The sequence below is a fragment of the Battus philenor genome, unplaced genomic scaffold (assembly GCF_028537555.1).
Source record: "Battus philenor isolate CCGP_79_NKW_IND1 unplaced genomic scaffold, ilBatPhil1.0.hap1 SCAF_18, whole genome shotgun sequence".
Classification (NCBI taxonomy): Eukaryota; Metazoa; Arthropoda; class Insecta; order Lepidoptera; family Papilionidae; genus Battus; species Battus philenor.
The window spans coordinates 8,709,920-8,723,564 of record NW_027181680.1 but is presented as its reverse complement, the minus strand read 5'-3'; the positions used below and the strand labels follow the sequence as shown (position 1 = coordinate 8,723,564).

Sequence of the window (13,645 nt, the reverse complement as noted above, 5' to 3'; positions counted from 1 at the left end):
TGGTAGTGTAGGTAGATGCACCAATTGTTGTAAGTCAACAAAATGCTTGCTGCACAACATACGTGATAAGAAACCGCACACCGCCTGGATCTTAGAAGTTTTTACGTGGGCATTATGGTGCGGGCACGTGTTCGCGACATTCAGCAGAACACGGGACGGCTGTTTTCCGTGTATTTTCTGGTCGGCTGAGCGGCGCGGCGTCGGGGCGCGCGGGCTGCGGAGCGGGCGGCGGGGGCGGCGGGCGGCGGGGCCGCGGGGCCGACAGATGCGCCGCGCAGCGCCATCTCTCGGGCTCCGCGCGGCCGCCAGGTGCGCCGTCCGCGCCGCGGCCGCCACCCGCCCTCAGTTCGCCGTCACGCACCGCCGCGATCACACGTTGTTACGGCTGCCACACGCCAGCCGCACGCGACGCGCGCGTTTCGAACGTAGTGCACGATACACCTCGCGACCGGTTCCCGTGGCCGATGAGCGCGACCAGTGACATCTCGATATTTGTGCTGTGTGACTTACAGTGAAACGCTCAGTGCATACATGTGCGAGTGATGGATTACTGCGGATTCCTCTCCGTGGAGTGCTGACGGGCTTCGGTCCCGACGTATATGCTCCGGCGCCGATAGCCCGGACGCGCCACTATGCGCGCCCCCGCGGTGCTCATCGCCCTGCTAGGGTTTCTGCCCCAGGTACTGATACCGATATCGCAAACCGCGAATCCCTGTTTGTTTACGTTTCGCGACGGAATGGGCTTCGGTGGGCCTGCGATCGGAACGCGTCGAGTCGGTGGCCGCGGGCTCGAGGCCATTCCGTCGGCACGACCGTCACTTTCCCACGAGCGCGGCTCCGGCGAGCGGGCTCCTAGATCGTCCTGGATAGTCGGGAGCGAGGGTTTAGGTTAGGCCGCGCGTCGTGACCGGGCCCGGCCGCGGGCGCCGGCACACGCTCGCTGCGTTGCCGAGCAAACATAGTGAACTGCATAGTTATAAAGAAAGTTCAGGTTTTAACGCGGCCGCGCGCAGGGTCACTTGGGTCGCGAGGCTCTTCGTTTAAAATTAGATGCATTCCGAGGCTTTGCGATCAACTCGGTGCCCAAAAGGAGTAATCCGCGTACAAAGACAAGAATAACTTCCAGACGAGCCGGGTCCATCCCGACGCGTTATATTATTTCGGGCAGGGTTAGTAGTTCGGTCTAGTTTGCACGACTACTTTACGTCGTTATTCTTCACTCGTCGCTAAGTTACATTTTTCTTAAAAAGAATAGAAATATTTTCATTGTTTTCCAAAATAGTTGTACAATTTGATATAAATTATGTTATGGAATCGATCTTAGTTTGATAACATACTCCTGTTTCATAATAGAGGGTCATCGCACCCACGACGCGGTCAAGGTTAAATGTTTTATTAACGGGGATGATTTTCATTCAGATGTACTAAAATTTTAACAGTGAATATTAAATGATTCGATAACAGCATGCACTAATTGTTATCTGTGAAATATAACTGTATGTTTATTTATTCGTAACTATAACGTGCCAACCCTATTTAAATTAAATCGAAAATGATTTGAAGCTTTTCGTGTAAATTATTATAATAAAGCCAAATGAGCAGCGACCATTTCACCGATATACGGAAACGTTTGTTTATTTATACACGAGTTCCGAAGCGACTGAGAACGCAGAGTGAATCATCTTAGCATCGAATAATGTAATCTTAATGGATTTCTGCAATGGACATTTCATTGCTAATTTCGTAGTGCATTGCTGCTATGCTTGTAACGCAAGACCCATATAAAAATCGATTGTATTACTAGTTGAGTGTTCTCCCGCATGTTGTCCCACATCGGCTATTTGCGAGGGATCCAAACTCGATACGCGTTTAGTAACGACTTTTATTACGGAGCGTAGTGTACCGTTATTATTAAACACAATTATAGTTTGTTACTTACATGTTATTAGCCACGGCGGTGTGAGCGGCGACCGGTTGCAAGTTATCTCGGACCTATCCGTGTGATTTTAGTGCACTTTTCATTGTATTGCCAACATTTATCAGTTTTTATCTTCTTTTTCACTGTCAGCGGACTGGTTGTGATGGGGTTTAATGAGTGTTTTCGATTTATGAATAACGGGTTATCATATCCGCTGATATTGCGGTCTGCAATTTACAGATATAAAAGCTTTATCCGTTTTATTTTTCTTTTGAGACTAATCTATTTTTTACCTATATGTTCTAATTAAAGTTGAGAAATAGGTGAAACATATTTCTCAATTATTTCGCATCGCGTGAACGAATATCCTTCACTTGTTTCACACGTGTGGGTGTAACAAGAAGCATGAGTGTATAGATTTGAAGAATTGCCGTTTGTGTGCGAATCCAAAGTGCCATAATACATTATGAATGAAGACGCCTCGTTTTATTGAAAAAAAAAAGATGTTCTACCTCGGCACGACGGGTTTGAGTTGCTCCCGGGCGTGGGGGCGAGCTTTGATGTGATTGTCCGTCTATTTATGAAGAACACATCCGCAGGAATTAGTTTGCGCTTTTGTTTTACTTGCGGCTCTCGAGTTATCGCGTGATTGCGTTCAATCGGAAACGGCGTCGGAAACACGTCAGTCCCAAACCGCAGAGGAATAATATCCAATTTATTTATAATAAAACTCGAGGGTTCGTTCGCTTACCTACTCCATAAGTCCGCTGGCGTTCTCAAGAACTGCTACGATACATAAATGGACGTCTAGTATTTTTATAGGTTTGCAACATTACTGTATGTAATATCGAGATTGTTTCTACGGCGCCTACCGCCGTCGCATATCTGGGACAAGATATAGCAAGCGTACATTGGCAATTTCAGAACTACTACACCTTATTACAATTGTCTAAGGTTCATATTTTACTAAACTTTCAAATTATACGCCTATATGCCTGTAAATCTCCAGATTGCATTTTATTTCTTGGCATACAAGACTAACGCGCGGATCCGCTTGCATGTGAATGTTCTCGACGTCAAATCAAACTTCTACTCAGTTATTTCTACCAATGACAGATAGGAAAATAATAATATTTAGTAATGCTTAAATATCTCATGCATAAAGATTTTTTTCGTACGTATCTCATGGGTTCGCGCTCGCTGGTCGTTCGAGTCGAAACGGCAGGTGTGCTTTTAATGGCATTTCTTAAAACCCCTCAACATCTGCTTTTTTTCGTAATTTACTCGTGTACGCGCATTCTAATTGGCTTCACGATAATTTAATATTGAAATCAAACATCACTAACACGTTAACTAGATGCATTCTAAACTCATTTCCTCAAATCGTCACGATAACCGTTAATCATGAATTTAAGTGTATACATTTAAATTACATGTCGCTGTAAATTTGACAGTTGCGTCGTTAATAACATTTTTTTGACATTTTCCCAACGTATTCCGCGACATGCATTCTTGGTGTCCATTTTAACGTTATTTCTCACAGAGGAATAATTAATCGTCATATGTCATGATCGTCGCAATAATCTAAGTATGTGAAACGATTTAACCCTGTTATAATTTCGTCCATTGTCCGTTCTATGAGAACCGTCTCAATTATGTGAACGGTGTACGAAATCTGTATAATCGTCAAGTTTTTAACTGCCTAACTATGTGAAACTAAAGTTTCGAACTTATTGTCCGAGTGTGTGTAATGGCTCTTTTGTGCATCGAAATTGTCGCAGCTAAAATAACACGTACTTCTGATACAAGCCAGTCCAACCACCCATTATTAAGGGATAACCATACATATAAATATATATGTATATAGTGTGTGTGTAATACTTTCTATTATAATAAGAAAATCCAATGACTTCAGGGAGTGCATTCTTTAAGGACAGAATGCGTTTTTTAACTACAATATTGTCATTACGCTATATATTGTGTAATTATCCATTTTTGGACAGGGTGTACATTATCATACATTAATTAACAACTTTTGCATCTATTACCACTAAACATGTATACCACGACTATTATAAATCACGGCATTATAAATCATTAAATATTGTAAAAAGTCAATAAACTATAATAATTATTTTTATAAACACCGCATTTTCATTTTAATTGAGAAAACGATAAATGCATGCATCACTAGCTACTGCATCACGCTATTGTACGGGACGATCGCCATTTTATCTAATAACTGCCGGTTATCATGTTTGCTTCTTTTCAAATCCATTCCAACAATTAATTGATTTCTGATACTGACGTGAAAAAACACGACCGTCTGGATCATTGATCAGATTACGCAATGTCGCAGAACTGGATCCTAGACGCATTCAACATTATACATTATTTATTAACACCGATATTTATTTTATTAGGTTTGTAATTTTCACAAAATTTAGCAATTAAAGTTTATTATTTTATGCCATTATACTGGTTGATGGTTTTAGATGTATAAGCTTTAAAAGGTTGGATATATAGCTAATTTGTCAGCAAAACCCTTTAAAGCATTCGAACATTATTTCAATCATCCCCTATATAAGGCGTTCACTCCGAAATATTTTACGTTAATTTTTTTTATTTAAAAAAATGCGATAGGCCAATAACTTGTAGCCTGCAGCAATAGATAGTAAACGATTACATTTAAATAATTGTTTTAATTATGTAGTAATCAGAATTTTGAAAACTCTTTATATATATATACACATCTTTTACACCTCTTGAATTGACAGCAAATTCTTTTACACCTATAACAATTCCACCTGTATGTATTACGTCATTTACGTTCCATATTTGTTTTCTCATTAATCTATCAACAAGAGTTCTGTTTCTATACAATGCTAAATTCCGAATTGGGTAAACGTGTCAGTAACGCCCGAGTAGGTTGCACAATATTTCAGGCATAGCGTAAAGATGAGTTGTACTTACGTACGTGGGATGAAAGTTAAGGTCGTCTGTCGACAGATATGAATGCGTAAATCCTTTACTATGAACACTAATTACACCGTGTAGGTGTTTGCAGAAGTGTAAAGAATAATTAGTTATACCATTGTATATTATTGCATTGAGTTCATATAATTAGCAAAGATAACTTTTCGAATTGTATGCGCTTAATACAAATAAATTTATTGAAACGTTCGTGAGCTCTCAAACGTAATCATCATTTCGTGAATCGTTTCGAGCGTGCAGTAAGAGAAATCATGTTTTTCCGTCTATTTACTATAGTTAAAAAGGCAAATCTAATTTGTTTAAATAATTTTTTGCACAGGTAATAAAAACATGTACATTATAACATGTAATAACACTTAATTCCCTATTTATTGTGTCTTAGACTTTACTTGAATTAGGTCATCACGAGGCAGATAATCTAATATAATGTAGTTATCTAACATTCGAGTTGTGCAAGTCCACCGAAGTACTGGATTACATGACTCCCATCCCATCGCAAAGTACCAAACACCAACGCACGAAATCCCAATCCGCTTGTGCAACTTTTAACCGCAAAACGCTTTATTATTGGCTCTTCATGTACGTCCTTAGCCTATGTAGCCTATTACTCGAACGCTCTCCGTTACTTTTGAATTCCAGAGATAGGTCGCGTGTATTGCAACTTTTGTCGATAGCAGCTGCCAACTGAATTAACCACAGAACAAAGGTATTGCGACAAAAGTCGCTCGAAGTCGATTTTCAAAACCGTTTTGTTCCCTTTCAAGATGAATGTCCCTTTCATTCAGCATCGTGTAAAGTTCTTCGAAACGGTACCCCATTGTTGTGAACGTCCCTTCGTGTAATATTTGCTCGAGGTATTCTTAAAGTCAACGGATATCAATTAAATATAGCATTCAGCAAAAATCCACAATAAAATTTTTATTTTACACTATTCCTTATTAATTAATGTGTTTTACGAATGCTTTCTATTTATAAACCGATTGTTTTCATCACATGTGTATGAATGGCAGTAAAAAAAAGATGTTAAAAAGAGACCATATCGAGCCGTTCCAAAATTAAATTTCCATTTGCGAATTTTGTGCAATGGCCACATCGTCGCTCTATTAAAAGACCTGTGTTTGAATGTTTATTTTAACACATTTCGCGTGTGTATAACAGCCGAGATGAAAAACATTCCCCTGTGTTTCATTATTTCAGCTATTTTTAGACTGCGCTTAACCTGACTCGAACGAGTGTTTACTTTGTTGCCTCACTTGTACAATAGCCTTTATATACATCATAACTGGGTATTATCTACCCTGTTAAAACGACATCCTTGCGTAAAGCTCCAAGTAAAGCTGTTAAAAATAAACAGGACAACCGCGACAGGTAATCACTGTACGAGCGATTGCGTTTGCCTATCTTCAAAATTAGAATTAATGATTACATCAATTATCTAAATTATTATACCTTAAATTTATAAGGGTAATAACATCGCGTGTTTTTAAGATAAATCATTTTGACACGACAATTTTGTTTAAAATATCGTACGCAAGATCGTGGGCATATTGCACGGCAATTATAACGATAGAAATTGATGTAAGACGATATATCAAAGATGGTAACTACGAAACAGTCGATTATGTACTCGAAATCAATTAAGACTTGTATTTGCTTGTAGATGCCACGTACATTCGTATATTAACTGCGATCAATGTGTTAAATAGTTATATATAGGTTGGTTTCATTTAGTTTTTATAAATGATATATAACATTAATACTTTCGGTGAGCTAGGTTTGAACGCTTCACATAAAATTTTTATTGAATGATATACGTACGACGCCGAGTATCTCACCATAATGCGTAATAAAAATCATATCTCTAATTTATAAAACCCTTTTTTTTTTCAAATCATTCACAGATTGAACCATTGAACCATTTTACTGTAGAATTATAATTGTTATAGTATTTATAAAACTTTGGTACATTATTATAATTAAAAAAAACATTAAAACAGTTTTATTCGTAATTATAGGCGACCGGTAACCGGCTGTAAACAAAGTTAAGCTCCCGTTTTAAAAAGTTTTTCTTAAACTTCAATCAGACAGTCATCGCGTCAAAACGCCCGAAGACACTATAATATATCTTATTCGGTAGTCCGTAAGTATTATTTAATTGTTAATTTGTGGCCGGCCCGGGGCGAGGCGTTCAGACTCACGGCCGCTTGCGCTCGCTTCTTTTAGTACAGATATCTTTTTGATAGACTTTCAAATCCTTGAAAAAACTTTGAAACTTTAAAAACTTTGAAAAAAAATCTTTGAAAGAATTCGTATCGTTCTAAATATGAATTTTGAATTTAATTTTTTTATAGTAATATCACAAGTCTCTGCTACTACTGCCAATATAAACAATCCATCAACTTGCTCTAAAAAAGGGGATGTTTAGAGTGTCAGTGTGTTTTTTGGAGGCATTTTTTTGGTTCCGGCTTCTACCTGACGAACGAACCACGTGGACGTGTGAAAATAGCGTGGCGTCCTGTTCTGTACAACGTCAACGGAGTGGGAGAGGCGAACGTTTTGCGTTTTCAGATGTGAAATCCACGGATTCCACCCCCTGTCACCCGCGGCAGGAAGTCGCCCGAAATCTGGTGTCTTTCTCAGGCTGCTCTTTGTTTAAACTGTGGTTATATGTCGGTGGCACAAGTTTGCCGTCTGTTTACTAGATAAGATATTTTGAATGGATCATTGTTCATTATATTACTTTTGTTTGTGTTGCTCGAGGAAACTAAATGTTATTGTGGTACATGAGAAATCTTTACTTTCTCGATGTGAGATTTTCATCTAAAGCTATTTAAAATTCAATGGATTATTGTATACTGACTGTCGCCCGCCCGATTCGCGCGGCCCGCACTGTCGTTTGTGGGCGTTATTACATAAAATCAATCCTTAATCATTTTAAAGTTTTAACTTTTTTAAATAAAATAAGCATTTTTATTAACTCAGTTATAAAATCCGTTCTTAGCTGATCTTTACACAGGAAAATAAATATTCTTGCTAAATTTTAAGTCTCTGTGCCTTATGGTTCCAGATTTATCGTGATGAGCCGATACTTAGTAAGAAACCTTGTTTATACATATTGATAGGTACGGAATTCAGAATAACAGATTGCTGTGTATAATTCAGTACACGCGATATTTAACGAGCCTTGAGTAATCTTATACGAATGCTAATGTAACTGCACATAACCGACACATACACAATCATTTGGATAGAAAGCGCACAGGAAACAATATGTTTTTTACTCCTTTATCGACCGGCACACGTGAGCTGAGGGACCGGTAATGATCCGCCAAGACACGATACTATAACTTAATACCTACCACTTCCTTCCGATGCCTTATAATACAAACCGACAAAGACATTAAAAAAAAAGAACTTAAGCATAATGTTTGTCAATATTTTTAATTTTCATTTCATCCCACATGCAACGCGACCAACTGCGCATTCCGTATTATTAAAAGGGTTGCAATACCCTAAAGGGCGCCAGTAAGCTATTATTATTCATATAATACAAAAACCAACGGCATTAAGCTACTGTGCTGTCATCTACTTATCTTTCAGCGTTATTAGCCGTTTTTTATCAGTTCTGTTAGCGTAAAAATCGTTTAAAACAACGCTGGGGGTGACAGCCAGTACTAAATATTATTTTTTTTAATTTCTCACCAATTTTTTTTAGTTTTTCGATATTTGAACGCTTGTGATTTTTTAATTATTTCACATTATTATTATTCTTTATGTTTATATCTTTTTGATAATAGTTTTGCGTAGCGGTTTAGAACTGATACGTTCATTGACAGCTAATGTAATTTCACCCTTACACGTTGCAAAGCATTGGTCCGTTTGAAATATAACTCGGGCTTAGGGGAGTCGCGTAAAATTACCCCACGTGGTCTACTACCCCACTTTCGAGCACCATATTTTTATATGCGGAGTAAAACCGTTGAACGTGTAGTTGGGATCGATCAAACGGGCAGTTGTGCAAATAATTTTATTCGATTATTACTCTGCTTGTTTACTATTTGCTTACGTCATTGATCAATCGACACCGATCTACAGGCTGATTCGTAATAGGTGTAAAACTTTAAAAGGTTGGATGTGTAGCTCCTTAGCTATCAAATAATAACACACAATAACGTAACGCGTATAGAGCGAAAAGGTTTTTCAAAATTTGGATTGTTAACCTTAATTTATTATTATTTTTTATCTGTCCCTTCAGAGGTTATTAACCTAACCCATTTCAAGAAAAGAAATATTTCAGAGTAATCATTTTACATATGTTTATTGGAAATAGATGTAAAAACTTTAAAAGTCATTGCTGACATTATCTGTTCATTCATTCATTTTACCTTTACACCTATTTCCAATCTTCCTGTATATTCTTACGTTTTCGTCGTTTTCTTGTATAAAGACTAATTGTTTTTTTTTTCTTTTTGCAGGTGCTGTCATCTGGCTCATTTGAACTAAGGATAAAAAGTTTTACGAACTCGTTGGGTAGGTTAAATAGTGGACAGTGCTGTGATGAATCCTCAAATAGTGACGCGCCGTGCTTGGCGCCGTGCAGGACTAAATTCCGCGTGTGCCTCAAGATATACCAAGCTAATATCGATACGACATCACCGTGTACCTTCGGGGACATCACTACGCCGGTGTTGGGAGGGAACACCTTAGACGTTCCAAACCTAAACGTTGAAGGGTTCAGTAATCCCATCGTTTTCCCCTTCGATTTTACATGGCCGGTGAGTTTCTTTCAATTATCATTTTAGATTAGTTACTAAACTTAAAATAATGTTAAGTCATATTAATAAATAAAAGCCGCCCATTCGATGGCCGTAGTTAAATCAATACATCGTAAAAGATGCATTAAGTGGCAACCCCACATCCATAAATCAACGCTATGGTGTTGCCGACATTCAAATTCCGATAATATACGTATGCTGTGCTCCGTCGTGCTTGTAAATAGAAGCAACGTATACCGACGGCAGCCGCATAGAGGATAAGGTGGGTGCGGCGTTCTGCGTCAAGCGGGGCGCCGTAGAGTCATACACAAAGAAACTCAAGTTGGGCAACTTCTGCACCGTATACCAGGCAGAGCTGCTGGCTCTAGCTGAGGCAACAGGGTACGCGGCCGGCGAGTCGGCGCAAGTCTGTGCCGTACTGAGCGACTCGCGGTCCGCTCTCGAAACTGTCGCAAGATCGGACACCCTCCATCCCTTAGCGTTAAGAGTGAAGGAGAATGTAATGAAAGCGAGAGAGAAAGGGAAGGATGTAAGGTTGTTCTGGGTGAAAGCGCACGCGGGGATGGAGGGGAACGAGAGGGCGGACCAGCTGGCCAAGGAAGCGGCCCTGAAGAGTAAAAGACGACCAGAGTACGAGAGATGCCCTGTTTCATTCGTCAAGCGGCAACTGAGACTGGAGTCGCTCGACGAATGGAACAGGAGGTATGTGGAAGGAACGACGGCTTCGGTAACGAGGATGTTTTTCCCGGACGCCGTCTCAGCCTACCGCGTGCTCCGCAGCATCGAGGTGGACGCGGTCTCGGCCCAGCTCTTCACGGGGCACGGGGGGTTCTCTGAGTACCTTCATAGGTTCAAGCTCAAGGAGGACCCCTCGTGCTTCTGTGAACCGGGCGTGGACCAGACCGTGATCCACCTTGTGGCCCGGTGTCCCGCATTCGGGGGACTCCGGTTCGGCTTCGAGTGCCGGTCTGGGGTTCAAATCAGGGAGGAGTCAATAGCCTCCCTGATAGGCGGAGAATACCAGCAAGATTTCATAACCCTCTGCAAAGAAATAGTTAAAAGAACAATAGAAATAAATAAAAGACAAACATAAGTAAGTAACAAAGCGACAATAAAATGGGAAAAAATTAAGAAATAAGACTGTGATAAATAAAAAAATAATTATAAAATAAGAAATCCAAATGTAAATAAAAAGATAAAAATGTAATTATTAATAAGAAAAGAGGGAAGAATGAAAGCTGAATAGGGCGAATGAGAAAGAAAGATGAATTGTGGAATGAAAGATAGAAAATAGAATGAAAGAAATGACATTATAAGGAAAGAAAGAAGAGAAAGAAAATAATAAGAAATGTGAAAAATTATATTGATACAAAAGACCCTGTCCCAAACTAGATAGGGGTACGAAATAAAAAAAAAAAAAAAAAAAAAAAAATAGAAGCAACGTATGTTATCAGATTTAAATTTAATCAAACAAAATATGTTTCATTAAAGATTGAACGGTTTTAAAAAAAATAGCGCACACTGTTATGGCGGACATCCGTGGGTATTCGTTGAGGACATTTTTTTCCACTTATCCCGGACGGAACAGCGTAATAAAAAAAGTTTCCGTTTTAATTTTTTATGATCTCTCAACTACTTAATTAAGATATTTATATTTAGCTATGTCGCTTTAAGTTACTAATTTTTACCTGAAGTTTGGTTCTCATTAGGTTATTATGAATTGCATTATACAGTTGGCCACCATCATCCGTACATATGTTCATATATATCTGTATATCGTTTGACTTGAATTCAATGGTGTCATTATAAGGTGTACGTAAGATAACCTTGATTGCTGAGGCATTCTCATCTTCGCCGACAATTACGGCGAGGTCACTCGGGATCGTGATTCTATATCGTAATTATGTTATTTATTTACCTATCTCGACTCCAAGGATATCGGACATCTTAATTGGACCTCGGTGAATTCCCTTCCACGCTGCGTGTGTACGCATCGTTTCTAAAGCTGTTTGCATTTTGTTTAGCGGCTCACTTCAAATGTCGAACCGACTTGTAATATTTGAGCAAACAACAGGGCCCGGGCTTGCATAACCGACCATCTGGGGAAGCGTGACATTTGGTGAGACCAGGTAGGAGCGTTCCGAAATGAAATATTTTTTTTTTCGACAAAAATGTATATGTCCGTCCGGCTTCCACAGTATCATTACAGATGAATTGACGCTAAATTGAAACTTCCTGTTTAAATTCATACACGGTTGCCTATCGCCGGGGCGACGGGAGATCAGTTGAGCGAAAGCGACGCAAAATAATACGGTCTATCGAATTTCAAATGTGACAAGTAAAGCCTTAAACGTCTGCTGTAAAATTCACAACGTATGGCTTTCGTCCCGATCCATATGAAAACCGCTAACTTAAATTTTCTAAAACCCTATGGCATTTCAATTCCTTTTGATGTCTAACATACGCGATGACTTTTACTAGGGTTACATCTAATCTGCCCTCATGGTATTTTTTTTAATAATAAGGTCATTGCTGGTGTGTTTCACGAAGCATATCGTTTAGACAACTAAGTGCCGCGTAATGTATCGGTACAATAAAATACGAACGTTACCTTCGTGACTCGGTCGGCAGGTGAACGGAGAACTAACTTAAAAAGACGTTCGTTCCTTTTTTTTAATTTATTTAAATTATTCAAATTACAATAATTTTATAAATCTGCAATTTTTATGGTTTCTTTATAAATACGTAATTTAATTTTATAAATTAATATTATTCAATTGTATGTACAAGAACATGGTGCCGTAGTAGTAGCAGACGTTACTAGTACTATAATGAAACTACTCGGGATGAACTTGGAAAAATAAAAAAAATTTAAACGAGATAGACCCCTTCGATAAAAGACATCCAGATTATTAATATAACTGACAGCATCGAGCAGTGAAATTACAAGTAAAGCGGTACGGAGCTAACGACGCATAAAAACGATTTATCATACAGTCTTTAGAGTAAGAGATGGCTCACTCCGAAAAAGAAATCCTCATTGGTATTCAAGTGCTCGTTCGGCGGCGAGTATTCATTTATTTTACTTTTAAACAATTTGTGTTTGTAAATCACGAGTTTATATAGTAATGTGTTCGGCATCTTACAAGTTGAGCCGTCCGGTGTCAGAAGAGGCTTTGAAATTTGTTTACACGAAGCCACGCGAAGGGTTATTAAATGCACCACAAGGGAAGTCACCCCACTAGCATGAACGGACCCATTCAGAATTCCTCAGCGGGCACCGTTACGTTGTTTTAATGCGAAAAAATGTGACCGAGAAATTGAATATTTTTATGGCAACACCTGCCCTGAGCGAGCGAGACAGGCGACGTTGAAATGTCAAAGTATACATACAAATATCGGCGCAGGGCGTGCGCCAGGCGGCTTGCATTCCGACACTGAAGTACATTTTTATAGGCTAAACATTTACGTGAAGACTACTCGACAATAGTGTTACGGTGCAACTAAAATAGATTGTTTATAACGTAGCATACGATACGTAAGCATAACGTAAACGAGAATATTATTATCCCAAACTCTGTTAAACAACCAGCAGTTAATTTCTCATAGAGGTTTACATAAAAATGAACGTCTATTGTAGCTTCGGCTCCTTTAATTGCGACGTGTCCCAATCATTGTTAAAAAGCATTATGCGTTTTGGCAAGTCACTTTCCCACAATGATTACGACCGAGGTTGGGACACCGGGCTCACAAAAACATGATAACGCTCACAAAGCGACGGCGAAACGCATTAATTAAGTGTCCTTTTTGTTTGATTTACAGTCAATTTTTATACGACAAAAGGAATTTATGTCCAATAACAAATAAGATATTTTGATGTAATATTAAATTTATATCAAGAGACAAAATTAAATGAAATTGATTATATAAAACTGATAAAATGCATATTGTTTATCGA

General features: G+C 38.9%; 1 protein-coding gene across 1 annotated transcript in view; it reads left to right on the top strand.

The window, feature by feature from the left end:
- Positions 1-362: 362 nt before the first annotated feature.
- Positions 363-13,645, top strand: part of Delta (neurogenic locus protein delta) — a 37,200-nt gene continuing 23,917 nt past the window's right edge. The window contains exons 1-2 of the mRNA XM_068763551.1: positions 363-680; positions 9,388-9,687. Of these exons, the coding sequence (XP_068619652.1) occupies positions 633-680; positions 9,388-9,687 (348 nt within the window). The 5' untranslated portion in view covers positions 363-632. The remainder of the gene's footprint in view (positions 681-9,387; positions 9,688-13,645) is intronic.